The sequence below is a fragment of the Ascaphus truei genome, chromosome 9, assembly GCF_040206685.1.
Source record: "Ascaphus truei isolate aAscTru1 chromosome 9, aAscTru1.hap1, whole genome shotgun sequence".
NCBI lineage: Eukaryota > Metazoa > Chordata > Amphibia > Anura > Ascaphidae > Ascaphus > Ascaphus truei.
The window spans coordinates 28,952,617-28,971,851 of record NC_134491.1 but is presented as its reverse complement, the minus strand read 5'-3'; the positions used below and the strand labels follow the sequence as shown (position 1 = coordinate 28,971,851).

At 43.1% G+C, this 19,235-nt stretch overlaps 2 protein-coding genes across 10 annotated transcripts in view; both read left to right on the top strand.

The window, feature by feature from the left end:
- The window catches only part of SPTB (spectrin beta, erythrocytic), a 98,011-nt gene extending 91,194 nt beyond the window's left edge, over positions 1–6,817 (top strand). For all 5 annotated transcript variants that reach the window (XM_075614177.1, XM_075614180.1, XM_075614178.1 and 2 more), the window contains exons 34-36: positions 1,293–1,466; positions 3,572–3,614; positions 4,907–6,817. In XM_075614177.1, coding sequence (XP_075470292.1) covers positions 1,293–1,466; positions 3,572–3,614; positions 4,907–5,068 — 379 coding nt within the window. In that variant the 3' untranslated portion in view covers positions 5,069–6,817. The remainder of the gene's footprint in view (positions 1–1,292; positions 1,467–3,571; positions 3,615–4,906) is intronic.
- A 5,156-nt stretch (positions 6,818–11,973) lies between these two features.
- Positions 11,974–19,235, top strand: part of EIF2AK4 (eukaryotic translation initiation factor 2 alpha kinase 4) — a 79,172-nt gene continuing 71,910 nt past the window's right edge. The window contains exons 1-2 of one of the 5 annotated variants that reach the window (XM_075614173.1): positions 11,974–12,108; positions 17,092–17,195. In XM_075614173.1, the coding sequence (XP_075470288.1) occupies positions 11,989–12,108; positions 17,092–17,195 (224 nt within the window). In that variant the 5' untranslated portion in view covers positions 11,974–11,988. Of the gene's footprint in view, positions 12,109–13,429; positions 13,752–17,091; positions 17,196–18,464; positions 18,609–19,235 lie in introns of those variants that run through there. The other 4 variants (XR_012803843.1, XM_075614172.1, XM_075614171.1 and 1 more) reach the window with 4 other exon arrangements.

Genomic DNA, 19,235 nt, shown 5'->3' with positions numbered 1-19,235 from the left:
AATCACAGGAGGGAGGTGTGTGAGAATTCCTCCAATGACGGAGCACCGGCTTGGGCAGCAGAGATAGCTAGCACAGGTGCTTATAGATTGCCAGAGGGAGTAACTAGAAACTACACAGTTCTGCAAGGCTATAACCAAAAGCAGAACAGGATTCCTTACAAGAATGTACCTCTGCAATTATTCAAACTTCTTTAGTTCAAAGTTGGACTTGTGTAAGGATAAGGGGGTTATTTTACAAATGAATAACGTTAGTGTAACCATACTCTTAGGAGGATGAGCCATTCTAATTTAAAGGAATCATGTGCATGAGACACTATTTAATCTCACCAGAGTAAGGATCTACTCATCCTTGCTAACATAGATGGACAATTCCTCCTAGGATGAAAATGTACTAATGTCAGTGACATATTTAAAGGTTACATCTGGGTGATGGATAACTTTTTTTTTTACCAAAATCTGACACATATAAGTATTTGATTTCTTTTTTAAAACAGAAGTCCCATTTTTTCTGCTTGCCCTAACCACGTGGTCCCCCGAAGCTTATCAGTGATCATCCAGCCTCCATGAACCTCTTGGTTCTCGACTGGACATAACATAGCTGTAGGGTCAGGTCACGCTCTGGCAGCAAATGACATTGCATCTTTCTACGGGTAAACCCGGTGACCATGTTTGTAGTTTTTTTTTCAAATGACAAAAAAAATGAATGTCGTTTTTACCAGGAAATAGGGGGTTCTCCGAGGTCAGGAGTCCATGCATCAGCCCTGGCTCAGGCTTAAAAAAATAATTACACTGCAATAGTGCTGACCAGGGCACTATAACACAGAAACTCCAATAGACTTCAGTGGGAGTTTACAATCAATTGTGCCCCGATCGGCAGCATCTCACTTTAATGAATAACCCCCTAAGAGTTGAATGAGGGGATATGACAACAGTCCGAGCCAATCAGAGTGATCCAAGTCTGAATGGTCATGAGGCCTCTGTAAAATGAAACATAAATATGTCTGGGAGTGTTGCTGAATTAAGCATTATGATTGGTTACTACAACAGTGTTCAACAGCAAGTTCCAATTAGAATTGTATTTAATGCTTTCTCTGCCAGTGGGGTCTGCCACACATTGCAAAGCATTGCATGGCAAGTTCCTCTGGCAGCAAACAGGTTAAATTTGTAGTACAATTTGCCAACAAAATCTGCTTTGCCTTCCAATTATATTGGAAACTGAGCACATTTACTGAGTGATATACAAATAGACAATTTAATGACATTAAAGGCTAACTGTCATTCCTTTAATGCAGGTCTTGGAACACGGTGTACTGTGTGCTAAAGAACAATGAATTGTTTTTTTATAAAGACGCCAAATCGTTCGCTATGAATGTCGCTTTGCAAGGTGAAGAGCCACTGATTCTCAGCAACGCGACTTGTGAGGCGGCAGCAGATTATAAAAAGAAAAAGCACGTTTTTAGACTTCGGTAAGTGAACTCCACCATTTAGTTCAGTCACTCCGTTAATAATACAACATATTTGTAGTGTCACGGACGATATATTTACGGCATGAGTACCTGTAAGCTTTAGAATTATCCTTCATGACTTATCTCATTGCTTAGTACGACGGCCGTAGCAGAGACACAACTATGACGACTTGAATGGGCCATGAAGTGGATTACGTTTTAGCACTTCTTAGTAAATATGGCTCATAGCCCCCAGAGTTATTACATAGTTACATAGTAGATGAGGTTGAAAAAAAGACATACAGTTCAACCTATGCTAAATTTAGATGACAGATACTTTATCCTATATCCATACTTACAGTATATTGATTCAGAGGAAGGCAAACAAAAAACCCCAGTGACACATCATCCAATGATATTTCATAAGGCGAAAATAAATTCCTTCCTGACTCAAGAATTGGCAATCTGATTAATCCCTGGATCAACATCTTTCCCATGTTTACTTATTTGGTATATCCCTGTATACTTTTCCTTTCCAAAAAGATGTCCAACTTTTTTTGAACAAATCTATTGTATCTGCCATCAGTCTCCATGGTTAATGAATTCCACATTTTAACTGCCCTTACTGTAAAGAACCCTTTCCTTTGTTGCTGGTGAAATCTCCTTTCCTCCCACCTTAAGGGATGGCCCGAGTCCTTTGTACTGCCCTTGGGATGAATAGTTATTTTGAAAGCTCCTTGTACGTCCCTGAATATATTTGTATATAGTTATCATATCCCCTCTTAGACACCTCTTTTCTAATGTAAATAAATCTAATTTTGATAGCCTTCCCTCATAAATCAGATTATCCATCCCCTTTATTAATTTGGTGGCTCTTCTCTGCACTTTCTCTAGTTCCATAATGTCTTTTTTAATGAGTGGTACCCAAAATTGTACTCCATATTCAAGGTGTGGTCTTACGAATGCTTTATAAAGGGGCATAATTATGTTTACTTCCATTCTATCCATTGCCTACTTAATGCAAGATAAGATCTTTTTTTTTTTTGTAACTCAAATTTTATTTCAATTTCGTACATTAGAAATACATTTCAAGACATTTCATATATGAAGATAACATACAATAGCAACATAAGAAAAATACAAATCTTTAGGACTGGGGTATTGTAACTTGGAAGGGCCGGGGGAAGGTAATAGGGGGCTCCCCAAACCCCTCCCCCCCACAACTCCAGACCTTATTCTCTTTGAACTTATAGCCTCTCTCTTTCTCTCTCTCTCTGCACGATCCTGAACCCACCCATTCGTGTCAGACTTGTCCACTCTCGTACCTTTTTCCGCTCGCTGTTTTCTGCCAGACGAGAATGCACCTATGTAATGCAAAGATTCTGGATTCAGCCAATAACGTGCACACTCTGAGTCAGTAAACAGTCTTAGAGATGTAATCAAAAAGGGATTTTACTTAGCTTCGGTTATGTTCTCAGTTATAGCTTTCACAGCTAAACAGCATACAACAGGAAAATGCTTCAAACACCAAGGGAAGCCCCAATCAGTCTAGTCTGATCCTGAAAGAGCGAGGGAAATTCTTGACCAGGGCACCTGCACGGTCCATGGAGAAGCTTTTGGCACTATCTCTAGCCTAGACTTTTATTTATACTATTTTTACACTATTTTTGGTTAGGCTTCGTCCAATCAGTGTTGTAGCAAATCCATACTTAAACTGATGAGTCACACTTCCTTTGTAGTAAACAACTCTATTTATGGTAAACATGTGACACAGAGAGAGAGCTCTACTCACCCAAAGCACATGCCATGGCACACTTTAGCTGGTGTGTGGTCAAACTTTGACAAGAGAGAGAGCTCTGTTTACTTAAAGCACAGATCTCCATTGACATCAATAGGAATTTCCAGCTGAAAACACTGGATGACTGCTTTATACAATATAAAATAAAGTTCTGGTACTGATGTGGAATATCACCATGCCCCCCCCCCCCCAAATCTGGCGTTAACTATTGAATTGAATAGTGTGCGATACCCTGTATATGTGCTGAGTGAATTTCATGTTTCAGCGGCTTATTATTATAGCCCTAGTATGGTGCCCATGTTAATAGCTAAATACTTTTATTTTCCAGGCTGGCTAATGGCAATGAATGGCTTTTCCAGGGAAAGGATGAGGTATGTACATGATTAAACCTAATCATAGTCATCCTGTTTTTTCTTTCTGCGACCACTTTATTTCGGGACATTATTGAACACTGAAATGGCCAGCAGCGCTTTCATTGAAAATGGATCTTATTATAATAAGGATTGACAATAATTATTATTCATCATTACTTCATTTTGCAAAGTAAAATGAAGCCTTTCTATGTGTGTGTATTGCAAAAAAGGTCTTATTTTATGATGCGTGGACTCACCCCTATATGCCTTCTATTTATATTATATCTATCTATATATCGCGGTCTTATTATTAAGAATAATCCCATGTTAATCTTATATAGATGTCATAGATGAAATGGCGCTGTACATAATAGAACAATGGAGACACATTTATGCACAAATAGCTTGCAATCTAATTTTGGTATTTCACAGAAAAATACATTATAATAGATTATAATTTTAAATGTAATGCCTTATACACAACGTTTAATGCACATTATACTCAATTCTTTCATGTTACCTTTTAATAAACTTGTTACATTGTTATATTTACATTACTTTTCATTGCTAATGGTTTAGTGCGCCAAGAATATCTACTTATATTGTTTTATTTTGGAGGGGACAGTAGAACGGATACTGTTTTCTCTAATCGGACACACTAGGTTTCCTGCCTAGTAATTACTGTAGTGTATTTTATGAAAAATAAGAGGAACAGTAAAATCACTGAGTGCCAAACATTTTAACGGAGTTTTGATTTGCTGCGTTTTCCTCACATTTGTAGATCTTAAATATACAGTAGGAATAAAAATTCAGAATGATCAATACACTTAGATGATTGTTCTTAATTTGGCAATCAAAGTCATTTTCCCTCCCATTTGTTTTGTCATTTCTTAGCATAGGATTGAAGCAGGGGGTCTCTGCAGCTGAACCCCATTAATTTCAACTTCCTGCTTCTGGAGATCCATACGTTCATAGGGGGGCCACCAGCCGCTTTTCTCGGCTATCTGGGATCACGTAATGGATACTTTTCAAAGCTCCTGCGTCTGTTGGGCCAATAGGAAGCCGTGATGTCATCCGGTTCGGCTTCCTATTGGCCCGAGTGAATCGGGAGGGGCTTTAAACTTTGCCGAGATCCTGGCACCCCATACTGGTCTGTATCTCGAGGAGCAGGGGGTTCTCGGAGCTGAAATTAATGGAGTTCAGCTCCGAAGACCCCCTGCTTCGATACTGTGTAAACCATTTTTAAAAAGGCCCCATGAATTGCTCCTTTGTTCACAAATAATTTCTGCTTTTGTGTATATTTTTAACAGACTGAGCTCCAAGCCTGGATTCAAATTCTGATAACAGCAACAGCAGGGACGTCGGCTATAAAATCTAAGTCTAAAAGTCTGCCTCTCCCGTCCACGTCTGCTTCCGAAGTCAAGCAGGAGAAGAAGGAGAAAAGATTCAGCTTTTTCCCCATAAAAAAATAGCAGCCCATTGAAATGGACAAAGTCCTGTCTGAATATTGATACAAAGACCTCTTAGCGCAGCAGCTCATGATGGGAGGTGGTTATTCACTGACCTGCAAGAGCAATTACCAAACATTGGCTATGGCAGTTTAGTACATGACCCTAAATAGGTGCTCCTCGCTATCCGGCGGTCCGTTATCCGCTGAACGAATTATCCGACGTCGGGACGGATTATCCCACGCTCCCCGCTGCGGATTAACATTGGATCCGCAACCTGACGGGCTGCTATCCCACGGCGGTCTGCGGGACAGATTCCGGCGGATAACCAAGGACCGCTTGTATTAGGAAGATACATTTGGACCCTCACTGAAAATGAGACATGCTCAACTATTAAATGGTGCCGAGTATACCAGTGAACGTACAACTGTTTTGCTTAGGAAAAAAAATAAAAGATTTAGTAGTAACTAATCTACAGAACACATGTATAACTTACATATTGCTATGATTCGCTGTATATATCCCATTGCATCCACGGGATTAGAGGGGCAGTCCCCCTGTAGCGACGTATATATTGAATTGTCAGTTAACAGAAAGTCCGTAGCAATATAACTCATTCAGTGCCATTTATAAAGGTTGTTTCATAATATTTCATGTTTATTAGCTTTGCAAAATCGGAGCCTGAAAGGCTGATTGTGAACAGCTTAGGCCGCAAGTATAGTGCCCGCGACAGGACGGGTGACGCCACCCGTCGCCGCTAGCGAAAGTTATATTTCGCTTTGTGGCGGCGTTGCGGGCGTACTGGCCTTTGATTGCTTCAGGGGCTGTCACATGAGGCGACACCCCTTGAAAAATCAAATATTGCCAGCTTCCAAAGTTCGCGACGCGACGTCGCTCCGTCGCATTGTCGCAGTCACGCTTACTATAAGCGCACGCTGCGGCGACAATGCATTTGTTTTCGGGCGTCGTCGCAGTCGTCCGTCGCGGGCACTATATTTACGGCCTAAGTTACATAGTGTGTGTCAGAATGTACAATACATGTTGCTGGTTAGGAACGAATAACTATTGTAACTAAGGATAGAAAACAACAAAACTTCCAGAGTTGCAATGATCAAGGCTGAGTCCTTAAGCAGCTCCTAGAAAATCACAAAAATCCCCATTATTAATAGGCTGCAGAGAAAAAGATTTAATGTTAACTTTTCAACGATTTCAGGCTTGTAACTAAAATGAAGAAAAAATATATGTAACTAAAATAAATGAACACAAGAAATGTCCTGGTTATGTGGTAGTATCCCTTTAACACCTGCAGTGCCAGAACGGCCAGCAACACATTGGCATTGACGGGGTTAAAAGGCTTTCTCTGCAGTGAAGGTTCCTTTATTTTTGTTTGGGATGAGCTGGTGGGCAATAGGGTCAGCAACAGTTGTTACTGTTGCCAGGATCCAATAGGGTTTTGTAGATCTTCATTCTGACAGTAGTTGTCCATTGTTATACTTAGTACAGCTTTACATTGCAGCCTGTTCGTGTAGAGAAGAGGTTTCTGAACATGAACTGTACCTTTAAATTCATATTGCATTTATGCTACATCCTTCTTACTACTGATCTCAATGTGGTGCTATTTCTGAAACCTTCAATGGTGTAAACAGTAATTGTGGTTGACGAAAAGGGCTAGTCATTAATTAGAGTTGAATAAAGGAAGATTTTTTCCATATTATTTTTTTGAAGTGTATTTACTCAAATTTGTGATTACAAATAAAGTTTCAAACAAAAATACTGAATTCTTGTCTTTTCATTCTGCTGTACCTTATTATTGTATTTTTATTTATAAAAATGTTTTACCAGGAAGTAATACATTGAGTTACCTCTCATTTTCAAATATGCCCTGGGCATAGAGTTATGATGACAAATAATACATGGTTACATTAAATGAACAGGGTTATACATTACAGTATATACAAGACATTGCATGCACAGTTAGAGATAATATATGTTATAGGGATACTGTATGACACAGTTACAGACCAGGTTAAAATATGAGACAGCTTTAATTTTGAAAGAACTTAGACTGGTGGTGGCTGTGAGAGTCTCAGGTAGATGGTTCCAGGTGTGAGGTGCACATTAAGAGGAGGAACGGCCGGATACTTTGTTGAACCGCGGGACCATGAACAGTCTTTTGGATCAGATCTCAGATGATAAGTGCTGCATGTGGTAGGGTGAGGAGCTTGTTGAGATAGATGGGTACAGTAGCTTACCCAGAAAGTATTTGAAGACAGGAAAAGTATTTGCGCCTATTCTCAAGTGGTGACCAATTTAGTTCTTTGGGCATTTTGCAGTGATGTGTGTTGTAGTTGCATTGGAGGACCAAGCGACATATTGAGTTATAGTGTATCAGATTTGTTAAGGTGGGTTCGGGGTGTCCAGCCATATACTATGTCCCCATAGTCTATAATTGACATTAGCATCTGCTGTGCGATACGCTTTCTGACCAGCAGACTTAGGGAGGATTTGTTCTGTGATTGTCAGCTTCTACACACACATCATCACATCACAATCACACCTCTGGAAATGGATTGGAGGGGTCTCTGAAGAATGGAATCCATTTTGTCCTGCACGCATCCATCTTGTCTTGTTCCTCTATTTCGTCTGTTATATATCAGTATGTGGAATGTTGTAAGAATGAGTTTTGCTCCGGGGGAAATGTGGACTACGCCTTGTTGCTCAACACCCACACTCAAAATAATTCTACAGAAGAGAAAGTAGGACCCGAGAAAGGGACACTGAACTATGTGATGTGTAATAGTCACAGTACCTATGTTCTGAACCACGTTAAGAAGTGGACAGAAATAACCAAAGATAAAAAAGATAAAGTGTGGCCACTAGATGGCACCTTTAGTTTGGATAAATTAGAATACTTGAGAACGAAACTTTGTACAAAGAAAAGTAAAACATCTCCATTAGAATGGCAACGTTATTTTAAATGGCATGAGGACGCCACTAAAAAGAAGGAGGACTCTTTAGGCTTTATGGCAGGAAACTAATAAAAAATTAGAAGAAAAATTAGAATAATTAACTAAAGTACCAGAACCAATGACCCAGTCATGACTGTATCCGGTCATTCATAATTGCCCCCTCTTCCCCAGTCACCCCAATCCTCGTATATATATATTCTTCCACAAAAAACTTTGTTAATGCCCTCCGCACCAGATTTTGTATTGGAGTAGGAAATTCTTAACCCTTATATTCCTCTCCCCGTTGTAATGCCAGCGACACTTCTACCCCTACCCGCTGCTGCACTACAACCTGCACCCCAACAACAGCTACTTCAACCTGTGCCAGTTATAAATAGGGTTGTTCTCCCACATAATGGTCAAGACTAAGGCTGTCTCACATTTTAACCTGGTCTGTAACTGTTTCATACGCTCATAATATATATTTTCTTTAACTGTGCACGCAATGTCTTGTGTATATAATGTATACCCTGTTCATTTATGTAACTGTACTTGTAACCATGTATTATTTGTTTTACTCTGTGCCCAGGACATACTTGAAAACGAGAGGTAACTCTCAATGTATTACTTCCTGGTAAAATATTTTATAAATAAATAAATAATAGATTTAAATAAGGATTAAAGTGATGAGGGAGTAGTTAAAGAAGACGGGGAGGTTGCTCCTCCCTCTACTCCAGAAAGAGACCAACATATGAGAAACACAATTCAGTCATTAATCCAATCCCCTGGAATTGAAATAACTGAGAAGAACTGACCGTGTTAAGAAACTTGTAGAAATATATGGCCAACCTCTATATCCATTAAGAGAAGTGGGTGCGGTGGATGTACAGGGCATCCCCAGGATCATACATGCTCCCTGGACGCCCTCAGAATTGGCATTATTTAAACCAGCGGTACGCAAACTGGGGGGCGCGCAAGATGATTCAGGGGGGGTACGGCGATTGCAGAGGTCCCGCGCTCTTCCCCCAAGGCATTTAAATTAATGCCGGGGGATCGCGTGAGGCCTCTGCAACTTCACTTACATTCTCTTGGGCGACACGTCGCCATGGCAATGCAGCGTCATGTGACATCACGTTGGCATGGCAATGTGACGTCACGTGACTCCTTGACGTCATTTGACGCCGGGAGCCGGAGAGGAGGTAAGGGAGGGGGATGCGAGCAGGGAGGGAAGCGGGAGGGGGGGAGGAGGGGCGCGAGCAGGGAGGGAAGCGGGAAAGATTGCGCAGTGCGGATTTAAACAACAATTCCCGAAGGTTCCGGATGATCCTGTTGGGTTTATTGTTATGGTGGATGGTATAACAACTGCTTATAATCATACTCTGAGTGATGCGAGACATTTGTGCAGGGTTGTGATGACAAGTACAGACGGGGAAATTTGTGATCGCATATAACGAAAAACAGATGCGGGAACATGGGGCACCGGCTCCTCCCTGGGATAATATTGTAGAAACTAGAAATGTTGCTGATTTATTGAACTGGTATGGTAAAGTAAAGGGAGTGATAACTGCTGCATTCACCTGGACAATTGACTGGACAATAAGAAATACTGCAAAACAGAGAAAGGACGAGGAGCCGAGTGAATTTGCCGACAAAGTGTTACGAATGATAAAGGCATATGGTGGTTGTCACTGTAGGGGAAGCCGGCCTTCATAATAAAGGGGAAGCCCGGCTGGCTGCCCCTAAAACCGTGTGTAATGGGCTGTCTATGTAAGCCCATCGGGCTAGTAGTGTTTTTTTACTGTATCCCCTGTAAAACATGTTTCCTTAGCTGTCCCCTGTGGGCTCATAAGCTGGGTATGTCCTGTGTGTGCTAGGCCCCTTATGGGAAATAGCTGCAGAACCTGGACAATGCGCAATCCGGTTATAATGCGGTTGCATTGTGTGGACCCCGAGCACCCCATATAACGGGGTTCAGCTGTATCTGGATTTTGTTGTTTTTAGGGTCAAGTCAATTGTAGTTTAAATCACCAAGAACTAACAGCTCACATATCTCGTTCAGAGAGGAAATTGAGCCAAGAAACTGGGTGATAGCAGTCAGGGATTGTAGTGGGGCTTTAGGGGGGCGGTAGATTCCAGCAATAAGAACAGGCTTAGATAAGGGCAGGCAGATTTTGCCAACTAGGATTTCAAAAGAGGGTGGACATGGAGGACAATTACACATTGTAAATTCTAAGGTGTCTGCAATATAAAATAACACTCCTCCTCCCCTCTTTGACCTGTCTTTTCTAGAAATGGAGAATCCCTGAATGGCGATTGTTGCATCGAGGGTTTTAGGAGTTAGCCATGTCTCTGTGAGAATGGTGGCTTTGGATTTATGCGTAATGCACCATGTCCTTAGTTCATCCTGTTTGGGCAGCAGGCTCCGGTTTTTTATATGGGCGACTGATAGACCTTTTTGGAATTTGAAAGGGGTATTCTCAGGGGTATAGGACAGAGTTGAAAAGGGAGGGCCTGGGTTAAGTTCAATATCACCTGCTAAAGAGAGTAACAGTATAAGTAGAAATTTGAGTAGTTGTTTGCATGTTGTAAATTTGTGAGGTTTGCCATTTGAATGAGTAGTGGTTTGTGTGCTGCTTTTCAGAGTTCTCCATCAACATTCAGTAGGTAATGCAAGGCTTTTGAGTAATCCAGGGTGTAGGATGATATTGGGTGTGGGCCAGGAGGGAGGAGTTTGTAGTGGATAGAGAGAGTAACATTTCCATGAATTTACAATAAAGAACAGAGTTGAGATAAGTAACAGGTTAATTATCCCAGAGGTAAGTAACGTTGTAATATATTGTTGTGAGCCAAGTGAGTGTGTGCAGAGTAAACAGCAGAGGTGTGCCTTTTCCTTGGCAAAATTGTTTGCTGCATTTGCAATGCTAGGGATTGCACAGGGATTTGGGGGATGGGAGAGGCTGTTGTGTGCAGACAAGTATTGGGAGAGGCTGCAGTAAATAAAGTGTACAGGGTGGGTTAAATGTGCAAGATAACAAGCATGGGATAATAGTGTGGTCAGATAATTTCACCGTTTCTTGCCTTGTGTAGATTAGTTTGCAGAAAGATCCAGTCCCCAGTAGTCCAACTACAGTCTAACCATATATTATTCTCTTACAGCTTCACACTTTAAGATGCAATACTCTTAAAATCCTGTACACTCCACCCTTGGGTAAAAAACGCACACAATTCCCCCCTTATATACACACACAATTCAACACACCCACGCTGTTTCATGTATATATACCACTGAAGGTTCATGCTGCAGGACATGTGAGGGGCTTTGCTTATTAGGCTGCGCTTATAGTGCCGGCGACGACACATCAAAATAAATGCATTGCCACCGTCACGTGCGCTTATAATTAGCGCAACGACTTGGTCGCGATCGCTGGAAGTAATTTCAATTTGATTTTTCCAGCGACCGCAGCCTGACGTCACCGTCGCCGGCAATATAAGCGTAGCCTAACTCACAGTGTGCAAGGATCCCCATGAGGCAGCACAGACTCTGCTACTAGGCTGGTTACCATAACGATCATAGGTCCACACTCGGCCTCCGTAGTTACATGATGATAGGAGGAGGCGACAATTAAAGGAGGCAGGAAGCTGTTTGCATGCAGAGAGCAGAAGTGCCAGTAGTGACTGAAAGAGCCGCAGGTTGCCGACCCCTGCCTTAGACAGACACCATCTTCACGGCTGTGTCTGTGCTCTCCACATACACACTTGCACATAAAATGTGACAGCCTCATGTCTGTTTTCGCAGGAGAAACAGTTAGGCTGCGTCCATAGGACAAGCAGCGCTGAGCTGCGCGGACGCTCCGCGCTGAGCCCCGGCATCCTCAATAAGGATGTCTTGAGAGGGGGCTCACGCGAGCATCTGCAGGCGTGCTCAGGAGTTGGATTTTTCAGCCGACAGCCAAAGCTGTTTTTCAGCGCGCTGTCGGCTGAAAACATCCAATCTGCATGAAGCAGCGTCAACGGCGCCGTGTCGTGGGCTATTGGCCCAGCGACGTCACTGCCCCGCCTCCCGATCGTGGCCGCTGGCTCGCCTGCATGTGCATGAAATTGCTCATGCTTGATCAGGTAAGCATCAGCGTCCGCGCGGCTCAGCGCTGCTCCACCTTCTATGGACGCAGCCTTATCTGTCTTTGGCACCCTTTATTCATAAAAAGTGTGGTAAGATATTGGTCTTATTGCAACGACGCCAAATATGTACCTATTATTATTCAGAATAGATGTCGTCACATGATATCCTAATTTTTAACAAAGTCCTCCAACTAAGTGGTGACCTGTTTGTCACCTCTCTCTGTGATGCACAAGTGATCATGCAAAAATGTAACAGTTTTCTTTGAGGCTGACAGCCCAGGATCTGGCTATCATCTATAGTCCTCTACACACATTTCACTTTTAGCGGGCCATCAGTGATAGCCCCCCAATAAAGCCCTTTTTGTTGGTCAGCACAGACACAGGTACTGTAGGGTCTTGACCGTCATAAACAATTTCTAACCAACGTTAACCCCTAAAGTACCAGGTCGATTAAAATACTTAATATTACCCACCATTTGTATTACAGGGTGATTTATTTTTTATATGGAATTTAATCATGCTCAAAATTTATTTAAAAAAATGTGTCTTGCTAAGTTGAACTGTCACTTTAATGGATTAATTTTTTTTATCAATTGGGTGCTTTCTTCTCCAGTTTTTTGTTGCTGGTAAACTTCGGGGAATATAACTGACAATCTGTAACGTGTTGTACGTTTATTCATTACATGAGCATTGAAGAGGTTAACGAAGTCTTTTTAAGGTAACAGAAAGGGTGGTGATCTTTCTGTGCACAACCCCAAAGTCATCGGGTTTGTGAGAGTTGACCACTACATGTAAGTCATTGTACCTTTCTCCCTGCTTAACTTATTATCATTATTGTAGGCAATGGAAAATGAATAGTATCTCTCCAATTTACCCCGACACGTTCCTGTCCGCCGCTATCCCCATCCCTGCCCCCCCCCCCCCGCTATCCCTGCCCCCCCCCCCCCCGCTATCCCTGCCCCCCCCCCCCCGCTATCCCTGCCCCCCCCCCCCGCTATCCCTGCCCCCCCCCCCCCCCCCGCTATCCCTGCCCCCCCCCCCCCGCTATCCCTGCCCATCCGCTATCCCTGCCCATCCGCTATCCCTGCCCATCCATCCCCATCCCCGCACCCGCATGGCGGTGTTATGAAGTCTGCCACTCCTGATTTCTTATCAGTTTCCGTGTGTATAATGCCCACAACCTGATGGCATTGAGACGACTTGACGTCATTGCCCACAGTAAAGATGGCGTGTAGTGCTCATGGCACTGGTAGTTTCGTTTACTTTGGACATACCACTTGCCCACATTCAATATGGCCACTGATGCTTCACCAAATGTGGGCTGTACCCTCCTGAGCTGCAGTGGGCTGGCCCCCACGTTGCAGGGTGTTTGCACCAGGATGAGCTGAAGATGTGTCCGGTGTAATATGTCCGGCGTCCGGGAAAGCGAAGCGCCCCCCACTGACCTTCCCTCTACGGACAGCAGGCCGCAGGGTTCCGGCCATGTGTGCGTGGGCCCCCGGGACCAGCAGCGCCCCCTGCAGCCGCTCTGTGACTCCCCGGAGACTTACTCCCACCGGCAGGAGAACGAGCTGCAGGTCCTGGAGGCCATGTATGGGGGGGACTTCACCGACCTGAGGAGGAGGAACTGCCCCTGGGAGGTGTGTGTCACTGTGTCACTGTGTGTATGGGGGAGACTTAACCAACCTGAGGAGGAACTGCCCCAGGGAGGTGTGTCACTGTGTGTGTCCCTGTGTGTATGGGGGGGACTTCACCGACCTGAGGAGGAACTGCCCCAGGGAGGTGTGTGTGTGTGTGTCACTGTATGTCACTGTGTGTGTGTGTAGGGGGGGGACTTCACCGACCTGAGGAGGAGGAACTGCCCTTGGGAGAGGTGTGTGTCTCTCTCTCGTTTTTAAACATGAATGTAAACACTATTTAACCCTTTCGGTGCCAAGAGGCTTGAGTGCCACAGGCAGTGAAAGGATTAAACAAGAATGCATCAAAGAGCTTGCGATCTAATGGCATTATGGGGGAGGCATTCAGCAAGAGTCGTGATACATAGAAGTTCATTATGAGCTATATTTACTAAGGAGAGTTCTGCCATAAGACCCATTAACTTGAAGTGGGGTTCCAGGCCCGGAAGGTGTCTTATTGCAGAAGACTGCATAGAAATTATTGCCCTGTATGTATCAACTTGCAGCCATATCCTCTTTGCTTCAGTTTCCACTAGTGTCAAATGTATATAACTTTATTTGCGTTTATGACGTGGGCCACTAATCTTGAAGCACACAGATTAACGCTGCCCGAGACCTGACAGGCTTGATTGGAAAATGATGCCTAGAACAATTGTGTAAAACATTTATTAGATTGCGTTTGAATCCTGTGCTGAGCAATAAACACTACAACCCCTCCATAAATCACTCACTAAAGCAAGCCAAATAAAGTTGATGCAAGCCACCTTTACACATTGATACACTGGATGGCAACACAACATGGACAAGTTTGGTATCCCATTGTTGTAAATGTGCATTTAATGCTACAAGTTGGTTCATTAAACGCAATAGTGCTGATCGGGTCAGTATTGCACAGAAACTTCAATTAAAGTTAGTGGGTGCAGTTCAATAAAAAAAAACCCACGCGAGTGATTTCATGTTTGCATCTCTTTAGGTCAGTGTATGGCGGGGATGTTTTGCATGCTTAAGTGAGTGATACGGAGAGGGGTTGGGTGAGCACAATATCATGGAATGGATCCGTTCAGGGTCTGAGCTGTTATGATATGACCTGCCCATGAAAGCAGATTCAGATGTGAGACTCAAAAGGACAGATTGACCCAGCACTGGTACGGGTTAGCGCATCCGATCTATCGCTTCCTGCTATTCATTTGAATGGGAGGTGATGCCAGGACAGGAGCGCTAATCCGTATGCGCGTTCGATGAATCTGCCCCAGGGTTTCAGATAAAATGAAGTAGTGACGTTCTATCATCACACAGTATCACAAGTTTTTATTTGCAAACTTACAATTCCACTTTCCTTTATATTAAAAAAGGCCTATTTCGCCTTCCTATTTTCACAGCCTAAATATTGATTCAAATACAGTTCGAAGAGCTTTGCCCCCAATTAATAATTAGTGTAGATTTATTTTCAATTAAAAGAAAAAAGTGTAGTGGTACTTTGTTTTATGTTAATCTGACTAGTGAAGAGCAACATGCAAAGTAGACCAAGTCAATGGTATCATCATTCCTATTAGTTACCCTTTGTATCTCTTCAGCATCTCAAAACATTGGTTCAATGAGACGCACAGAGAGACGCACAGATTTATAGACATTGAAAACAATAGTAGAATGAAATTGAAAAGTAACACTGTATTTTCTGATTTTAATTAAATGTATAATAAGGCTGCGGACATAGTAAGTTCTCCCGTGCGGAGGCATGTCTGGGGGCGTGCCAGTGACGTCACAGAGCTGGTTCACCCTCATTGGGTGAACCGTTCACGTGCCCGGCCTGTTGCGCCAAGAAATGAGTTTCAACTGCGCAACGCGCTTCCGCACGCGTATGCCTGCATGAGAGCGATCTGCCTGACCATGGATGCAGCCTTAGAGTTGAGATGGCATTAACCTGCTGAGCGTAAAAGATCAACGTCGGGTGTAAGGCCGCGCTAATCGTGACGACGTCATCCGTCGCCGTTGTAATAGCAATTTCAGCTTATAGTGTAGGAGATGAGAGGGTGACCGGGGGGCGTGGCCATGAACGGTTCGCCCTCATTGGCTGCACCGCTCACGTGCCGCTGTCATCACGCGACGGTCGCCGGAAAAAAAAACTTTGCGATTTTGGTCGCGCCTTTGAGGTCATGCCCACTATAGACGCACGTGACGGATTAAATAAACTTGTTGTGACGCGCCGGGACTATGAGCGCGACCTAAGACACTCAAACAATATGTATATTGATTCTATTTGATGCCAGCACAATTGACCTGACACAATTCTTAATTTCCATCGGCAAATTGCATCTTCTTAATACAAACCCCCTATTGAGTTTCTATTGAGTGAGATGGCTGACTGACCAGTGGGTGACCTGGTTAACATCAGTTAGGCCAGGTAATGTGTGAATGTGAAACACTGTTTTCCCAGCCCCTCTCTATTTACCAGGCAGCAAAACTTAGGCCGAGCTTATAGTGGAGGAGTTGCTGCACTTCAGTAATTGGCTATAGCAGTTAGCCAAGTGCCTGCGCGCCTGCAGACACAGAGGCGTGTTGACACGGCAGCGTTTTGAGGAGACAATACATTTTGTCTTAGGCAGCGTTTATAGTGCCAGCGACGCTGACGTCGCGCTGCAGTCGCTGAAAAAAATCTAATTGAAGTGACTTCCAGCGACCAAGCCGTCGCTCCTACTATAAGCGCACGCGACGGCTTCAATACATTTGTTTTGACGCAACGTCTCCGTCGCCGGGGCTATACGCACGGCCTAAGGCGGCTGTCGCGTGACGTCAGCGTCACATGAGCTGGTTCAGCCAATTAGAGTGAACCAGCTTCGTGATGCATCCGCCACGCCCCTCATCGCTGCCAGCACTATGAGAAGGGATCGCTTCTGCTGCAGCCGCGCGGCACCTAGGGCTCGCGCTCTCGCTAGCAAGCGGAGTGTATAATCTGTGCCTTATTCTGTCTCTCTGTATCTCTCCCCACACGTTTGTATAATGTATATATTTGATGTATGTAAGTGCACGCATCATAAGTAATAAAACAGGATAAATACTTCACCCAACGCAGAATTCCGATGAAAGACTCGGCGCTGCAAATTCAATGTTCAAAAAATATATTGTGTCCAACATAAAAAACAACATTTTCGTCGTCTTGTTATTGTGGAACCTTAAAAACCCTTATGAATGTCCTATAATAATATAATTGTTTTTGTGTATGTGTTACTTTTATATAGTACAATTTGTATGTTTTGATATGAACATCTGTCTTGATAACATTACTGTATTATGTTGCTTCTTTCAGGTTCAGCAGCCTCCTGAAGTCATTCTTGCCCTACGTCCGCTGGGAAGTGATGTTCACGTCAAAGCGGATCTGTGTGTAAAATGCCCTCGCACATACCCTGACGTGTGAGTATTTAGTACCCATTGCCACAGCTTCTATCTTGTGTTTAATGCAGTCTGCAATTTCTTAATCCCCTCTCTATCACGGGGTGCTGCTCTCCACGGCCTCGCAGGCACTCATGTTTTTTATAGTATGGCTAACATTTGCAATGATTGATTTATTTATTATATATAAAATGTTTTACCAGGTAGTAATACATTGAGTCACCTCTCGTTTTCAGGTATGCCCTGGGCACAGAGTTATGATAACAGTACAAGGTTACATTAAATGAGCAGAGTTTACATTATATTTAAAGACATTGCGTGCACAGTTAAAGATAATATATATTATAGGCGTATGGCACAGTTACAGACCAGATTAAAATGTGAGACCGCTTTAGTTTTGAAAGAACTTACACTGGTGGCGGCTGTGCGAGTCGCCCACTTAACCAGTCCATGGAGTCACAACGTGGCTGTAACGCATGTTCTGCTAGAGGCCCACATCGGCAGTCGCTGCAACTGCCAATCATACCAGGTTCCAACATGATGCAGTAGTATTAAAATACAGTCTTTCGGGGTTCCGTCACACCTTCATCCATTTAGGGCTGCGAAGGGCAGGGGAGGCCAATTCTAGTCCTCAAGGGTTACCAACAGGTCAGGTGCTGCAGCAGGGCTAATCAGTGGCTCAGTCATTCTGAGCCACCTGTGCTGAAGCAGGGATATCCTGAAAGCCTGACCTGTTGGTGGCCCTTGAGGACTGGAGTTGGCCGCCCGTGGATTAAAGATTTCAACTCTGGCATGGAGACAGAGTTAATTTATTTTTTTGAAATGTATAGTTCATTCAGTTTTGGGGATATGAGTGTTCAGAAAATAAAATTATGGGTACACAAAAGGAAAGCGTAAATAGGTAATGTTATAAATGATGTAATCTGACAATCAGTAGATATATTGGTATTGTATAAACACATTAATTGAATTGTAGTGACACTCAACATTTATTTATAAAATGTTTTACCAGGAAGTAATACATAGTTACCTCTCGTTTTCACGTATGTCCTCTATGTATTGTTTGTATCGCTATGGCCAAAATGAACAGCAGGCTCCTCCCATATCATATTTGTGTAGATATACCTTTTAGGGGTAATTTACACTGATCATGTTGTTTTATCGTCGTAGCCTGAGCTTTCACTGCTAAGCCAGTTGTGAGAATTTATTTTTAAACATATAATAATAATAATAATAGTATAAAACAGAAAGGGAACTCCAAAAGATAAATATCTAAACTAAGGGTGCGCAAACTTTTTTTGTCTGCTCCCCCCTTACCTTGTCTCCGGCGTTTCTGATGTCACAACGTCATGTTACGTCGCGTTGGTGATCCCGCGGCATTATTTGATGGCGCGTTGCCATGGCGACGCATCCCCGCATACCGCCGGAGACAAGGTAAGAGAACTTAGGGAGGCCTGGCACACTTGCCCGGCATTTAAATTCTATGGGGAAGAGCGCGGGGCCTCTGTAAGCGCTGCACCGCTCTCCCCCGGCCCCCAGTTTACGCACCGCTGATCTATACCGTTGTTTCAGGTCCCTCCTTCAGCACAGATAATTAGTGTGTGTGTGTGTGTGTGTGTATGTGTATATATATATATATATATATCTATATATATATATATATATATATAGATATATATATATATATATATATATATATCTGTGTGTATGTGTATATGTATACATATATAACTGTGTCCTTCCTGTAATGTACACAGACTTATTTATCTAGACATCTTGCAGATCTCACATGGGAACCATTGCCATTCATTATCGAAAACCCCAAAGGGAGCTGACAGCTAATATTTCAATTAGCAAACAAACTGAGCCTTAATTGCACTGCTCCTGAGGAAATCTTACCTCATTAGACAGATATTACTAATGGGAATCTGAGACAGCTGACTAAAATAGTCATGTACCTTTTATCAAGTTATTCTTTTTTGGGTTCTGACAAGTCTCAGAAAATCTGTTTTAATTAAGGGGCCACATTTTGACTCCAAGTGAATACGTGGTTTCCTAAGC